This window comes from Macaca fascicularis, chromosome 6 (genome assembly GCF_037993035.2).
Source record: "Macaca fascicularis isolate 582-1 chromosome 6, T2T-MFA8v1.1".
NCBI lineage: Eukaryota > Metazoa > Chordata > Mammalia > Primates > Cercopithecidae > Macaca > Macaca fascicularis.
Window position 1 is genome coordinate 119,303,107 of NC_088380.1, and position 17,862 is coordinate 119,320,968.

A 17,862-nucleotide genomic window follows, 5' to 3' on the forward strand; every position below is an offset into this window, starting at 1 on the left:
AACTTTAGCTGTTTTAATTCCCAGTTGCTTAGGCAGATTCTCTTCTGACTGAATTTAATAACTTCATAGAATTGGACATCATCAACAAAAATGTTACTTCCACCGTGTGTGGTGGCTAAGGCCTGTAATCCCAGCTCTTAGTGAGGCAGAGGCAGGAGGATAGCTTGAGCCAAGGAGCTCGAGACCTGCCTGGGCGATATAACAAGACCCCATTCTCAAAAAAAAAAAAAAGTTACTTCCTTTATTTAAAAAAAAAACAAAAAACAAAACTTCCTGCTTTTTGTTGTTTCTGCCTCTTGGCTATTTTAACATTTGAGTTCCTGGCCCAGTTCTTCCTGTCTGCTCACTACTCTTATTCCTTACTAATTTCCTATTCTATCCTAGTTTCTTTCCTGTGCATTTCAAGGTTTGCCTTATTCTCCAGACTTGTGTGTGTCACTGAGGTAACTGTTTCTGCTTCTCTTTTACCCTTTATATTCAGTATCATCACAGCTCAACCTTTGCTCATGTGTCCTATTCTGTCTTTCCATCCCTCTATCAATCTTTTCTACTCTAATTACCCTCTTGTGTGGTAAAAACTATCCCCAGCAATGACAGACATCCAAGATACCTACTTCCAAATCCCTTGGGAAATAAGGTAGACTATAAACAAACATTTTGTTCTTTCCACAAACTATGGGTGACCTAAAAAGACTTGCATTAGTTGCCTAACAGGTTAAAAAAGAGTAGTTTGGTATTTTAACATTGATCAACACATTACATTTCAAATTGTTATACTAGGCATGTATTTTTAAAAGTTTTGAAATACAGAATTAAAATATTCTTTCATCTACTTTAGTATGGTATATTTTGCAGAGAACTCCTCCTGGCACGCCTGTTTAGATAGTACATGTCTGTTTTGTAGTATAGAACTCTGAGATCTCTTTTTTAAAGTTTCTGTTTAATTCCTTGAGCAAATTCAAAACTCATATTTGAAAGACAGTGTAACTTACCCTTAGATCCATCGCCACACTGAAGTGGAATGTCTCTCAGAGTGACAGTAGAAGTCACACCCTCAAATTTCTATAGTGGAATATCTAGTTGATCATTTATATGTGTGGTATAACACAAGTTGAGTATCTCTTATTCAAAATTGCTTCAGACCAGAAGTGTTTTGAATTTTGTATTTTTTCAGATTTTGAAATACTTGTATTACACTTTGTGAGCATCCCTAATTCAAAAATCTAAAATCTGAAATGCTCCATTGAGCATTTCCTTTGAGTGTCATGTTGGTGCTCAGAAAGCTCAAGACTTTGGAGCATTTCAGACTTCAAATTTTCGGATTTAGGATGCTCAACCTTACATACATCAGGAATAGTGGCACTTCAGATATACCTGAAACCAACCATAAATTTATTTTACTCAGCATGTACTTCAACAGACATCTTGTGAATCCATTAACGTATTTCCTTAGAATTGGACATGTGGTACCATAACAATTGCAGCCCTATAATGAAATTATATCTCTTTTTAAGGTTTTATGCTGTGAAACAGCATAAACCATGACCTGTTTATTTTGTCTTAGAATATTGTTTTGTGTAGACGCTTTTGAAACCATTGGCACTTCCTACGGTGGATTAAGATTAATCCAACACAGTGGTTATTTCCCCCAAAGTCACTTGCTAGACTTTGTAATACCTTATATAAACTCGAATCACGTTTCCTGGTCATTAATCTCTTTACCTCCAAAGTAAGCAAAAGGAGGCTGGGCATCGTGGCTCACACCTGTAATCCTAGTACTTTTGGAGGCCAAGCAGGAGGATTGTTTGAGCTCAGGAATTTGAGTCCAGCCTGGGCAACATGGCAAGACTCTGTTTCTACAAAAAAATACAAAAATTAGCCAGGTGTGGAGCACATCTGTGGTCCCAGTTACTTGGAAGGCTGAGGTGTGAGGATTGTACTCCAGCCTGGGCAAAAGAGCCAGACCCTGTCTGAGAAAAAGAAAACAACAGAACAAAACAAAACAAAAAAACAGCAAAAAGTGTGTCTCCTCCAACCGGATTACTTAAAGTCTAAAATTTATGCAATAGTACCATCTAGTGGCAAAAGAGGACACTGCTTTGCTATTTGATTACATGTGTCTTTGTAGCAGCCAGGAAAATAAGTGTTTAAGGGTTAGGGAAATGTGAACACTGTGTATTAAGGAAATATTTATTTTTAAGTATAATGATATTACTGTGTTTGTGTTTAGAAAGAATCCTTGTTTAAATATACATATTGAAATATTTACAAAGAAGTTGTATGATGTCTGAGCTTGATTTTCAAAATAAGTCTGGTGCAGAGGGGTAGAAATAGAGAAAGTGGATATGGATGTAGATGAGACGCAACTGACCATGAATTGATAATTGTTGATGTGGGGTATGAAGGTACATGGGGGTTTGTTACAATTTTCTGCGCATATAGGTATATGTTTGAAATTTTTTAGGCCGGGCGCGGTGGCTCACGCCTGTAATCCCAGCACTTTGGGAGGCCGAGACGGGCGGATCACGAGGTCAGGGGATCGAGACCATCCTGGCTAACACGGTGAAACCCCGTCTCTACTAAAAAATACAAAAAACTAGCCGGGCGAGGTGGCGGGTGCCTGTAGTCCCAGCTACTCGGGAGGCTGAGGCAGGAGAATGGCGTGAACCCGGGAGGCGGAGCTTGCAGTGAGCTGAGATCCGGCCACCGCACTCCAGCCTGGGTGACAGAGCGAGACTCCGTCTCAAAAAAAAAAAAAAAAAAGAAATTTTTTGTAATGAAAATAAAATAGAGATTACATGGAATTTAGATGATATGAAATCGGATAAATGCAGAATTGCAGCCAATCTTAAAAAAAGTTGTGTGGTTTAGTTTTTACTCCAGGGCTAGAGCCCTCCCCCCAACTTTTTTTAGATGGAGTTTCGTTCTTGGCACCCAGGCTAGAGTGCAGTGGCACAATTTCAGCTCACTGCAGCCTCAACCTCCTGGGCTTAAGCGATTCTCCTGCCTCAGTCCCGGGAGTAGCTGGGATTACAGGTGCCTGCCACCATGCCTGGCTAATTTGTGTATTTTAGTAGAGGCAGAGTTTCACCATGTTGGCCTGGCTGGTCTCAAACTCCTGACCTCAGGTGATCCACCCGCCTCGGCCTCTCAAAGTACTGGAATTACAGGCATGAGCCACCATGCCCAGCCTACCTAGAGCTGTTTAGTTGACTTTAAAATGCTGAGCATAGTAACAAGGTAAAGATAGCATTATAGAGATAAAAAGCTGAAAGGTGGCATGGTGTAGGAAGAATTATCTATAGGCAAATTATTAATCAAGCATTTACCTCTTTGTTGTAGTTTGACAAAATTTAATATTTATAAATTGGTCTATAAACTGTAAAACAATATACATGTAAAGTACACATTTTCAGAAAGTAAGAAAAAATAAAAATCGAGATCAGCATTTCAGACTGTATTTTGAAGATGTAATTATCAAGTGTACTTGTATCTGGTAATGAAAAGCATCTTTAACTATGATATACTGAAATAAATATAAGTGGGTCAAGTAGCAGCCTCTCTGAAATGACAGCGTTGCTCGTAGATAAATATCACTGGTATAACCACAGCACATTTCATCTCTAATGAATAATTTTCTTTCTTTTTTCTTTTCTTTTTTTTTTTTTTTTTGAGACCGAGTCATGCTCTGTCACCAGGCTGGAGTGCAGTGGCACGATCTTGGCGTTCTGCAACCTCTGCCTCCCGGGTTCAAGCTAATCTCCTGCCTCAGCCTCCCTAGTAGCTGGGACTACAGGTGCACACCACCACGCCCAGCTAAATTTTGTATTTTTAGTAGAGATGGGGTTTCACCATGTTAGCCAGGATAGTCTCAATTTCTTGACCTCGTGATCCACCTGCCTCAGCCTCCCAAAGTGTTGGGATTACAGACGTAAGCCACTGTGCCCAGCCTAATGAATAAGTTTCTAATGTTTCTAAAATGTTAAAATTCTTTTAAGACAATATTATATGTGATTATATAATGTAATTAATCTTTTCAAACTGAGCTTCCAGAATTTTAAAATACAAATGAATATTCTCTCCTTCAAAATTACATATGTATTTAAAAGCTGCCATTTCTCAGATAACTTTTTGAAACTTTTTTTTTTTTTTGGAACTGCTTTGCAATTGTGTTCCATTTTCTTTTAAAAACTCTTCAAAATTAAGGGCCTCTTCTAGGTTGTATGCAGTATGCAGCCCCCAAGCAATATGTCCCACTCAAAAACTAGAAAACACTGGATAAAATACAAAAATCATAATTTTAAGGACATTGGAGGACTGTGGAATCATCAAGCTCTGTATTAACTATAATTCCTAAGAGGAAAGAACCCTTTCTAGATAAGCTGAGATTACTGGTAATTTTCTTCCCGGGGGATATTGATTCTGGGTACAGATTGAGATTCATCATTGGCACAAGCAGAAGGACTTCACTGGGAGAAAGAAACTCTTGAGGCCTTTCTGCAGGTATGAAAGAAAAAGAAAATGAAATTGTTGGCAGCCTCGACAAACATGAGGGCAGATGTAGAGATATTAGCATTTAGAAGAGCTCTAAATACTTGGCTCATTTTTACCATGTGATATTGGCCAAGTCTTGTAGTACAGGAGACTTAGGATAGACTAGAAAGGCAGAATGTTAGCAGGCGAAGTCCTTCTAGAAGGAGAGACATGTTACTTTCGCACCACAGGTCTCCTCAAGTCATTTGCCAGATTTTGAATTTTGTAGAGCAGGAGATTAAAGACCTGAGTTTACAACCTCCAAGAGATAGAACATTTAAGGCTAGAGAGATAAGTGCTACCAGAGAATAAGGCTGACCTGGAAAGGCAAAGTGAAATATCCCATATTCCTGCAATGCTTAGGAAAGACCTATTAGAGGAAGACCTACCTAGTATATCTGGTTTTCCATTCAAGATAAATATCAGATTTTGATACTGTATAGGATAAGAAGTTAACTGCTGAGGAGATGGAGACCTTTCATATTTCCTATCTGAGTATAGAGGGACACACTCAAGGAACTGGGAAACCCAAACCAGTTGTGAACTTAAAATTGCAACTAGGTCCCAATCCATTTTTTTCCTTTTTTTTTTTTTTTTTTCAAGATGGAGTCTCACTCTGTCGCCCAGTCTGGAGTGCAGTGGCGCAATCTTGGCTCACTGCAAGCTCCGCCTTCTGGGTTCACGCCATTCTTCTGCCTCAGCCTCCCAAGTAGCTGGGACATCAGGCGCCTGCCACCACGCCTGGGTAATTTTTTGTATTTTTAGTAGAGACAGGGTTTCACCATGTTAGCCAGGATGGTCTTGATCTCCTGACCTCGTGATCCACCCGCCTCAGCCTCCCAAAGTGCTGGGATTACAGGCGTGAGCCACTGCACCCAGAGGGTCCCAATCCATTTTTAGTTGCTAATTGGATTGAGGAGATCAGACCCCAACAATGGAAAAGGCAAACTCTCTAGGGGAAAATACTGTCAATCATCTAAAGTCTCTTTTTTTCTTGTATACACAGTTGGCATATAGTCAAACATTATATGAAATGCAGAGAAACTGGAAGATTACTGATAATCAAGAGAACAAATAGGTAATAGGAGCAAATTCAAATGATCCAGATGTTGCAGTTAGTAGTCAAGGATTTTTTAACATAAGTATTATAAATGTCTTGAAAAAAAAATGAATGAACAGATAGAAAATTTTGACAGAGAATTGGAGTCTATAATTAAAAGGAAGCAAATGGATAGTCTAGAACTGAAAAATGTATTTGAAATTAACATTGGATGGGCTTAACAGCAGGCTGAACAGTGAATTAGTGAACTAGTGAGAAGACAGAATTAGTGAACTTGAAAAAAATCAGTAGAAAATATTCAAACTGAAGCACAGAGGAAAAAAATGGTAAAAACAAACAAAAAAGACAAAACAGTGGCTTCTAGAAGAAAACATAGGTAATAGCTTCCTATCCTGGGAGTAGGCAAAGATTTCTTAAACAGAATGCCAAAGCACCATAAATAGAAATAAATTTGATAGACTACATTAAAACTAAGAACTTTTGTTCATCAAAAGACTTCAGTGTGCTTCTAGAAGAAAACATAGGATAATCTTATCTATGTGGCCTTGGGTGGGCAAAATTTCTTAGGACACACAAAATACTAAACATAAAAATGTATAAGATAAACTTCATCAAAATTAAAAACCTATGCTTTTCAGAAGACTTCATTAAGAAAATGAAAAAGTAAGCGATGGAGGAGAAAATACTTGCAACACATATATCTGACCAAAAGCTCAGTTCAGAATATATAAATAATTCCTTCAGAATATATAAATGATTCCCACAAACCAGTAACAAAAAGACAATCCAGTTTTTAAAATGTGACCCAGGGACTTGAAAAGAAAATTCAGAAAGAAAGATAAATGGCAGATAAGTCCATGAAAAGGGATTCAGCATCATTTGTCATCAGGGAAATGCAAAGACTATTTCACTCCTACTCAAATGACTGATGTTTAAATTAATAGCCTCCAGACTGGTAACAGCCCAAATGCCCCATTAAAGAGGAGAAAGGATAGATACATTGGGCTGTATACAGTGGACTACTACATACTATACAACATTTAAAAATAATGAACTGATAAGGCAACAGTATGGACAGATTTCACAGATACTATGTTGAACAAAAAACGTGAGACACAGAGTCTTATATACTGTATGATTCCATTTATATGAAGGTCAAGAAGATGCCAAACTCTTCTGATAAAAAAGCCAGAATAGTGGTTACCTCTAGGAAATGAAAATTGATAAAAGGAACTTGAGGGAACCCTCTGGGGTGCTAGAAATGTTCTGTATCTTCACCTAGATAGTGATTACATGGGTGTGAAAATCTAGGATTAGTGTATTTTACATATGTATGTTGTGCCTCAATAAAACAGGAAAAAAATTACTTGAGGTCAGTTTTTATTGTGGAATAGCCATAAACTATTCATGGCAAACTAGTAAGTAATGTAGGTCATATTGGATGATATCGTCTTAAGGCAAAGTAACTGGATGTGACTGTAAATATATACAGATTTTGTTGATGAAGTTCATAACTCAAAGCACTTACAGATATAATGTAAGTAACACATCATTGGAGTAAATTAGTAGCTTTCCAAGGTGACTGCTTTGAGAATCTTTTTAAAAATTGTTTAACCTTAAATCTTATTTACCTGTATGATTATAGCTATCAATAGATTTCTAGCAATGTGTACAGAAATTTTTAAAAATAGAATTTTATTACAAGTTGAGTGTATTCACTATTTTATTAAATTAGGAAATGTGGACAAAAAGAAATAATCAAAATCACCTATTTTTTAAAAAAAATTTAAATCCCATCACCAGAGGTAAAAGTAACCTTTGATAGTATATATATATTCTTTTTTCTATACATTTATGCAAACTTGCATTTGATGACATCATATTTTGCAGCATAATTTTTTTCTGTGTAATTTATTGTCATCTTACATCAGATTATGTATTTTACAGTTGCATAGTGTTCCATTGTATGTACAGCTAAAAAATGCTATGGCCTATTTAATACTTATTGTTGGACATCTGAATTTATATAGCTTTTTCATTTTTTTTAAATATTTTATTTTTTCTTTATTATTTCTTTTTTAAAAGACTATTAATGTAGCATTAGTTTTGAAAAAATTAGATGTATGTCCAATGATGTACCAAGGATTTTTTATTATGATTTTTAAACTTTTAAATCTTTGTAACTTTTCTAAAAACAAGTAGGATTTTTTGTTATACATATTGTTTAAAAAGTATGACACAACAAGTAAAAGAGAAATTGCTTATAATTTCAGTCTCCATAAAAGAACACTGTTAACATCTTAATGATTCTGTTTTCAGCATCAACATCCCCTGAAAACTTGTTCAAAATGCAGATTTTCAACCTCTACCCAGGCTTACTGAATCAACAATCTATGTTTTAACAAGGTCTTCAGGTGATTCTGATCCATGGTGACGCTGGAGAACCACTACTATAGGCTTTGGAGAAGAATCTTAGAGACTTGATCAAAGCTGTGCTTTAAAAAGATTGCTCTGACAGCTCTGTGCGAGATTGAGCCACTTAGGAAATTATTTTCGTAGTTTAGGCAGGGTTAATAACAAGATAGTGACAGTAAGAATATGAAAGAGGTAGCTCTAAGAGAGATATTAGAGGGAGAATCACTGGAATTCCATAACTGGGAATGTGAAGGAGGAGGTGCTAAGGATTTACGCTGGAGGAGAAAGAGAAGGCTAATGCCATTTAACTGAGAGAATACAAGGCAAAGAACAAGCTTTATTGGGACAAAACGCCAGTTCAGTTCTGGACATTTAGATGTATGGTGCCTATCATACAGATGTAAAGCGTCTATCAGTTGGTTGGAAAAGTGATTCTGAAGTTTGCAAGTAAGGTTAGGATTTGAGACATGTCATTGGAAATTAACTGCTCAAGGGTAGTTGTTGAATTGTGAGACTGGAAGCCTGAGAAATAGGGATAAGATTAAAAGGATTATTGAAGGACTAAAACAGTAGCAGTGGATAGAAAGAGAATTGAAATCCTGGAAAAATCACAATAGTCTCCAGTGAAAGTTCTTAAGTGGAAGAGATGGTGCCCTGAAGTTTATAGTCGACATTTTGGTGGGCGTACTCACATTCAGTAAAGGAAGTTATCCCTGTGCAAATTTGTTTTCTAGTCCACAAATGTAAAACACTCTGGAATATTTTGAAAATAATACAGTCACCTTCATGCCCCCACATCTACTTACCCAAGCCTTTCAGACTCCAACGTGGCCTATTATTTGAAGGTCAGATACTAAGGCTATTTATTAACATAGGAAATTCTAGGGTTTGGGGGCGATTTCTTTTTGTTTTTTAGCTGGGGTCTTACTCTGTCACCCAGGATGGAGTGCAGTGGTGAGACTGTGGCTCACTGCAGCCTCAAACTTCTGGGCTCAAGTGATCCTCCTGGCTCAGCTTCCCAAGTAGTTGGGACTACAGGCTTATGCCACCACTTACAGGTTTTTTTGTTTGTTTGTTTTTTGTTTTTTTTGTTTTTAATTTTTTAGGGACAGTCTTGCTCTATTGTCCAGGCTGGTCTCAAACTCCTGGACTCAAGTGACCCTGCTGCCTTAGCCTCCCAGAGCGTTGGGGTTACAGGCATGAGCCACCATGAATGCTTACAATGTCACTGTCAAGATAAATCAGTGAAACTGTCTTTGCTCCATTCACTAACTTTTTGATAGGTTTTCCTTTTAATGTGTTTACAGATTACTTTTCTTATAGGGGAACACTCCATTTAGATACAGAGTTGCAAGTGTTCAAATACTTTGTCTTGCATTCGGGAAACCTGATTGGCCAAAGAACTATGCTAGGAGCTAGAATGGAATGCCTCAGTAAATGGAAAATAATATAAATTATTATTAAGTAGCCTGCAATAAGAGCCAAAGTTCACAAATGTAGTGGCAGAAAAACTGGTAGAAAAATGAAAGTTTCTAACATTCTTGGAGAAAAAATTATCAAGAAAGGGTTTACATGGGAAAGAAGAAAAGCATCAAAAGTCAAGAAAGAGTGAACATACAGTTATTTGAATATATGCTAATTGTAAATTAGTGTACTAGCAGAATATACTTAAACGTGGTATATTAAAAGCTTGAATGTTGAAGTTGTTAAATAGATTGTGTTAATTTGGTGTTTTTTATGGTCGTGTTGGTGCACACTTAAGAGACATGGATTCTAAACACATAAGTAGCTTTTGTAGCTTGAGCAAGTCTCTGGGTCTCACTTGTTTTATCTTAAAAATGAGAATAATTCGCATTGTTGGTTTTTTTTTTAAGTTAAAAATAATGAATGTATCTTACGTGTGTTTGTAATACTGTGCATGGAGACTCCCCATACTCACCATTATCACAAAATATCACTATTATTATTTGGCCATGATTTATTTATTAATAATGAATAATAGGTAATATATATAAGGTGCATGTTTTCAGAGTGCTCTGAATTTTTTTCTCAGCGTACTTAAATGTCAAGAAATACAGAATCATGTCTTGAAGTTATTTAGAATTTCATGTTAATATATTGTATTCTTTTTAACAGGAAGTACTTAAACAACTACAAGGAAGTATTGAAGATGAAGCTATGGCTTCTTCTGGACAGATTGATTTATTAGAGCGTCTTAAAGGTAGATTTTTAAAAAGATGTTTTAAAATAATTTTTTAAGCTCAGATTGTCATCTTTAGATGTGTAGATCCAAGTATAGCTTCTCTCGATTTGGGTGTTGGTATCAGTTTTCTTGGTGTATTAGCTTTACCGTCAGGATGTAATTGTTAAAAGTACAAATAAATAAAAAATGTGTTTGTGTGTCATTTCTTCAGTTAAACATTTAACTGGCTTTGAATTAACTATTTTAAATCTCTTCCTTAAATAATTTTCAGCTCTTTTTAAAGCTTGTTGCTATTCTGCCAGTCACTAAATAGAACTTTAGTATTCTATATGCCATAGACTTGAGCCCACTGTCTCATTGGAAGAAGTATTGTCTTCTTCATTCAGTATAGAAATACTTTAACCTGTTCACATATGTAAGTTGATAAGTCGTTTTGAGCAGTTTTAAAAGGATATTTTTCTCATTTTGTTGCTTGAAAATTCTAATGTCAGAACAGAGAAAGTGCTTGATAATAATTGAAGCCAGACAGGGAAATTACTTTTGAATTCCAAAATATTATTTAGAGGAAGTCTAAGGAAGTATATTTTATCTAATTTTCCTTTAACATAGTCCTTATTTTTACTCTGACCCAAGTGGACTTTGCAGGGAAAGTCCTAAATAATTTTTTCAGTCATGTATATTTGTGGCTAAAATGTAAACCTAATATTTCACTTTAAAATAATATAATAACATTAAGTATATTTTAGACCACTTAAAGCAATTGTTGTATAAAAACTTGTCTCTATTTTATTTAGAGCTTAACTTAGATAGCAGTAATTTCCCTGGAGTAAAACTACGGTCAAAAATGTCCCTCCGTTCTTATGGAAGCCGGGAAGGATCTGTATCAAGCCGTTCTGGAGAGTGCAGTCCTGTTCCTATGGGTTCATTTCCAAGAAGAGGGTTTGTAAATGGAAGCAGAGAAAGTACTGGATATTTAGAAGAACTTGAGAAAGAGAGGTAACTTTTCTTCATATAGTAAACATTGCCTTGTACACTCCAGTTTATTGTTATTTTGTAATATAATATGTAAATTGTGAATTTATGGTAGGTGATAGCCAACACTTAGAGCATTTTGCATTTTTAAACTCAAAGATAGAATGTTATTGATTGCACTTATATTAAATCTAAAAATGTAAACAAGGCCGTTTCCTGGGATTCCGAAGACCTATTTTGTCACTTAAATACTTTGTTTTTTTGTTCGTTTATTGGGATTTATTTTGAGACAGGGTGTCACTGTGTCTCCCAGGCTGGAGTATAGTGGCATGATCTCAGCTCACTGCAACCTACACCTTCTGGGTTCGAGTGGTTCTCGTGCCTCAACCACCCAAGTAGCTGGAACTATAGACGCCTACCACCAGGCCTGGCTAATTTTTGTATTTTTGGTAGAGATGGAGTTTCTTCATGTTGACCAGGATGGTTGTCACTTAAATACTTTGACTACTCTGTACATTGAGTAATACACATAATTGTAATATTTATATGTAGTTAAAATAACTTGCCAGATACTTTGGCCCACACCTGTAATCCCAGCTACTCTGGAGGCTGAGGCGGTAGGATTGCTTGAGGCCAGGAGTTCAGGACCAGCCTGGGTGACGTAGTAGGACTCTCTCGTTTTTTTTTTTTTTTTTTTTTTTTTTTTTTTTTTGAGATGCAGTTTCACTTGTTGCCCAGGCTGGAGTGCAATGACGCAATCTCGGCTCAGTGCAACCTCTGCCTCCCAGGTTCAAACGATTCTTCTGCCTCAGCCTCCCAAGTAGCTGGGATTGCAGGCATGTGCCACCACGCCTGGCTAATTTTGTATTTTGAGTAGAGACAGTGTTTCACCATCTTGGTCAGGCTAGTCTCAAAATCATGACCTCAGGTGATTCCCCCACCCCCAGCCTCGGCCTTCCAAAGTGCTTGGATTATAGACATGAGCCGCTACGCTTGGCCAAGACTCTGTCTCTACTTAAAAAAAAAAAAAAAGGTAGTAACTGATTTTTATTGAATTTCTGATTATCTATTGAAGTATATTCAGTAACTACTAGATTCAGTAAAAGATGACTCTTTTCATTATGGAAGGCCCACTACAAGTGGCTACAAATGAAATATGTCTTTATTTTTTTAAATTTATAAATAATTGTACATTTCATGGGGTACATAGTGATGTTTCTACACATACAATTTATTGCAATCAGATTAGCATATCTGTCATCTCAGACATTTATCATTTCTTTGTGTTGAGAACATTCACTATCTACCATCTAGCTATTTGCAGCTATGTAATATTGTTAACTATGCTCATTCTACAGTAGTATAGAACACTAGAACTTATTCCTCCTATCTAGCTGCAATTTTATATTCTTTAACAAATCTCTCTTTTTCTCTTCTTTCCCTCTGTGTTTCCTAGCCTCTAGTATTTACTTTTTACTTCTGTGGGATCAACAAAACATTTCTTTTTTCTTTTTTTTTTTTTGAGACAGTCCTGCTCTGTCGCCCAAGCTAGAGTGCGGTGGCACAATCTCGGCTCACTGCAACCTCCACCTCCTGGGTTCAAGCAATTCTTGTGCCTCAGCCTCCCGGGTAGCTGGAATTACAGGCACACCCCACCGTATCCAGCTCGGGTAGCTGGAATTACAGACACATCCCACCGTATCCGGCTAATTTTTGTATTTTTAGTAGAGACAGGGTTTCACCATGTTGGCCAGGCTGGTCTCGAACTCCTGACCTCAGGTGATCTGCCTGCCTTGGCCTCCCAAAGTTTTGGGATTACAGGCATGAGCCACTGTGCCTGGCTAACAAAACATTTCTTAATGTATAAGTTTTAATACCTGAAAAAAAATTGCTTGATGTATGGAATGAGTTCTGATTTTTCACAGCTAGTGTATTAATTCTTCTCTTTCTAAAGTTAACATTATCTCGCTGCAGATACCAGACTATAGATCTTTATCAGGAACTTCGTCAAATGTTTTATGTCCCCTAAAAGATTCCTTAGTGTACATATTAGGAAATATCTTTATTATCTTTGTATTTCTAAAAGTTCTATTAGACATTCAGAAAATGGTAAAATATACAAAACCTTCATATTGTCTCTGTGACCTTGGTCAAGTCATTAAATTTTTGTGCCATTTTCTTCTGTAAGATAAAGATATGGTTCTACTTTGTGGCATTGTTGTGATAATTGAATATTAGTATATAGGAAATACCCAGCATATCTCATTGAGGGGCAGAAGACCTTTTATTACTTTCTGTCCAGTTTCATATGTGCCCATTTATGAAAATAGGGATAATTATCTGGACCAGAAATGATGTTGCACTGTCTTTTATTTCTTAAGTTTACATAAGTCTCTGTTTCATACATTGATCCTAGACTATTAAAACACCATCCTGAAAAATAAGGAGTGAACTAGGGTCCATGATCTTCCATCTCTTTTTCCTCTTTGAGCTCTGTTAAGTGGCAAAGGGCATGCATACCAGCCTTTCCTTACTTGCTTTCTTTTCCTTACTTTTCTTTATGTAGGCACAGTCCTGATTTTATTAGCAGAGAGAGAGAGTTTCAGAGAAAAATATTAATTTTTGAAATAGGTTTTACTGCAAATACTAGTAAACCTAACAAATGCAGCTGTAAGTGGTAAGGAATACTTGTAATAAAAATGTTCTTATTTTCTGTCTTGACATTATTTCTTGCCAGTCTTCCGGAGTTCTTTGCATCTAAATTTAGGAAAAGCTTATTTCTCTGTTCAAAGACTTGAATGCAGTGATCTCCATGTTTTATTTGTTATTTAATACCACTGTAAATAACTTTAAGCTAGTGTTCTGACTTAACTCCAAGTGGAAAATACATTTCTTTTTAAAAATATTTAAAGGTGCTTTAGCCTTTTCTGTTGTTACTATAGAAAAGAGGTCTTGTTTTTGTTTTCGTTTTTCTCCCAAAATATGGCCCAACTTCTAATTCAGGCTTTATTACACACTACAAAAAGTTGCTGTATCTGGAGAGAAAGAGGTGTCAGCATAGTGTTGTTAGAAGGTTCTCAACTCTGACTGATCATTAGTATCACTAGCTTAGCTTTATAAAGCATCATAAGTGAAAAGTATCAGTATTCCTTTCCTATACTCAGTCTCATTTCCCATGAGATAGTTACTTCTATAACTCTAAATAATATGCTTATATACTAGTATTGGACAGGGCTTACTGACTCACCACTCTGAAAGATGAAGATTTGTTAAATTTACTCAATTATCCATCCAGTTTTTAATTCTGTACCAATTCTTTGGTTGAATTTGTATACATAAACACATAAGCAAATACACATACATATATGTAAGTTCTATTTCTTGTTCTTTCCTGTGACTGACTGTGTCTGTTGAAGCCCCACTGTATAAGATTTGGCAACTCTGTGTTTACTTTTATTTTGTTAAGACTGTTAACAGTTACATCCTGCTATATATATTTGAGTCTTCATTTTTTTTTCCTGTAAATTAAGCATAATGTTGATGTGAAATAAGTGGGTTTTTTTAGGACTCTGTAGTTGTTGGACACTGTGAGTCAATAGTATGGCAGAATTAATTTTTCCTCCCCGTTGATAGAATATCATACCCTTTGTGCTTCTTAAAGGAAGATGATGCTATTTGAACTGTGTCTTTCTTATATAGCTCTTGGTTTTTGTCTCAAGTTTCTAATTTTTCTTTCTTTTATGTTTTTGGGAGTAGAAACTTGTGTCTTTATGGTAATATGAAGATCTAGTTTCATTGTATTCATAAATAAATTTTTATTGGAGCCAATGAATTTTTCTGATCTAATTTGGACCATTTGCTTCCTGAGCCTGCTACAATACTGTCATACCATTGTTGTCATTACGCTTCCCATTTAGGTCTAATATATTTGGGTGTTCTTGACTCTTTTTTTTGTAGGAGAGAGATAAATTGATTTCTTGCTTGTGTGATAGTATACTTATTTTGCTCTCACACTTGATTGATAGTTCAGGTAGGTTTAGGTTCAAACTCATTTTTCTTCATTATCAAGGTACCAATGAGAAATTTGATGCCAATCTGAATGTCATTCCTTTGTAGATGGCAATTTTTCCTCTTTCGAAGCTTTTGAATGTTTTGGTATGCATATTTTCTTCATTCATCATGCTGAATATTTACTGTACCCTTTTCATCTGGAAATTTATTTATTCAGCTTTTTTCTGTTATATTACTTCTTTGATGATTTTCCCCTTTAGTTTTTTCTGTTCTTTCTTTCTAGATCTTCCTAAAGTCATAGTTTATGTCTTCTTCCTTTATCTGTACTCCTCAAGATAAATGCTAGAAGTTGGTCAAGCCAGGACTTAAACCCAGCTTGTAGCTTTATAACCTTTTTGAACCTCAGTTTTCTAGTTAGTGAAGTGATCATGAGAATAACGACCTCAAAAGATAACAAGAGGATTAAATTAGATTTTTTTAAAGTCCTTAGCACTATGCCCAGTACATACAGCATTCAATAATGTTAGGTATTGTTGTTGTCATGTTCACTATTACTTTATTTAACAAATATTTATTGACTGCTAATACAAATGTGCCATGCTCTTCTAGGTGACCCCCAGTAAGGTAGAGGACTAAGAAGACATGAGATTTATGTGAAAAAGCATTTTTAAAGAAGGCCATTGGCAATCACAAAATAGGCCTTTAGTACACTAAACCCTAGTGACCCTACCTGTTCTGAGTCTAGCCTTAGTTTCAGTTCTGAGCCTTATGAATTGCTGTTGTGTGAGTCACAAGGTCTACTACTGTAATTTAATCACTTGCTGTCATTTTAGCTGAAGACACTATAACCTTGGCTTCCCCAGAGCATTTTACTTCAGGTTAATCTTAAACTTTATAGTAGCAGATTGCCGCTAGTGTCCCTAACCTCGCCCTTACTTCAACACTGCCACTGACATTGGCCTGTCAATTTAAGCACTTTTAATGCCCAGCTCTTTTTTTTTTTTTTTTTTTTTTTTTTTTTTTAAAGACAAAGTCTCACTCTGTCACCTAGGCTGGAGTGCAATGGCACGATCTTGGCTCATTGCAACCTCTGCCTCCCTGGTTCAAGAGATTCTCATGCTTCAGCCTCCCGAGTAGCTAGGACTACGAGTGTCTGCCACAATGCCGAGCTATTTTTGTATTTTTAGTAGAGACAGGGTTTCACCATGTTGGCCAGGCTCGTCTCAAACTCCTGACCTCAAGTGATCCACCTGCCTCAGCCTCCCAAAGTGCTGGGATTACAGGCGTGACCCACCATGCCTGGCCCCAACTCTTATTTCATAAGTTCATTTATTAGGAAATAATGGACGAAATATTAGCATCACCATTTTTTTTACTCTTTTTCCCACCTTGGACCTGGTAGGTCCTACAGGTCCTCACTAGGGAAAACTGAAAAATAGAATTAAATCTCATCTTTATGAGAGTTGTGATACCCAGCTGTGAATGAAGTTCAGGCTTTCTGCAGTGCTTTCTCCTGTTTCTGTTGTCAGAAATCGGAGGGAGAGAGCAGCTTGTCTTTAGTCTGCCTTCCCTGAGGGATGCAACATCGTAAACAGGGGCTTCCCTCTTTCCCAATCAGTCCGTCACTATTAAAGTTGCCACATAAGAACAAAAGCTTATTTCTTATTTTTTAAGTTGCTTCTCAGTAAAGGAAAATACATTTTAGCAAGAACAGAGCCTTCTACATACTCACATTTGTACTCACTACTAAGATTCATTCCATATTTCCTAAGGAACAATAATCAAGCAGAACTTTTAAAGTAATAGTATCAGAGTGGGGAACATCTCTCTGTATGACCAAACTCCAGAATCTATAATAGAAAATATCTACAAATCGGACTGCATGGAAATCAAAATTTTCTACATGGCAAAACGTTACAGTTGACCCTTGAACAATTCAGGAGTTGGCCTACCCACCCACTCCGTGCAGTCAAAAATATATATATAACTTTTGACTCCCCCAAAACTTTACTGATTGCCTGCTATTGACTGGAAGCCTTACTGATAACATAAGCAGTCAAGTAACAAATATTTTATATGTTATATGTAGTATATACTATGTTAAGTTAGAGAAAAAATGTTATTAAGAAAATCATAATGAAGTGGAAGGAAATTTATGTATATGTGGACCCATGCAGTTCACACCCATGTTCAAGCGTCAACTGAGTAAACAATGTTAAAAAGACAAGTGTTGAGAAAATATATATGCAACCCAACAACTGACAAAGCACTGTCATTTTTAATACAGAAAAGGTCCTACAAATAAGAAAAAATCACAGAAAAGAAAATACAAATGGTTTATAAACTTAAACAAAATGTTTAGTCTCACTCATAGTAAGAGAAATCAAATTAAAACCAGTGATACACCATTTTAAAAAAAACTAGATATGAAAAAGTAAAAAGTTGAATTAAACACTTAAATTGGTGATGATGGTAGCATACATTGGTATAACATCTCACAAGGGCAGTAAGTTAAAAATTTATATATTCTGGGAATTTCTTTTATATAAATGCATGTACATGTATGAAATGAGGTATATCTATAAGACTATTCAATGCGGCATTGTTTATAATAATAAAAGATTAGAAACGCCCTAAGTACCTGCCAACTAAGAGTTGGTTATAGTGT

At 36.1% G+C, this 17,862-nt stretch overlaps 1 protein-coding gene across 45 annotated transcripts in view; it reads left to right on the forward strand.

The window, feature by feature from the left end:
- Window positions 1–17,862, forward strand: part of APC (APC regulator of WNT signaling pathway) — a 143,905-nt gene that overhangs the window by 50,945 nt on the left and 75,098 nt on the right. For all 45 annotated transcript variants that reach the window (XM_065545851.2, XM_065545856.2, XM_065545862.2 and 42 more), the window contains 2 exons: window positions 10,145–10,229; window positions 11,006–11,207. In XM_065545851.2, coding sequence (XP_065401923.1) covers window positions 10,145–10,229; window positions 11,006–11,207 — 287 coding nt within the window. The remainder of the gene's footprint in view (window positions 1–10,144; window positions 10,230–11,005; window positions 11,208–17,862) is intronic.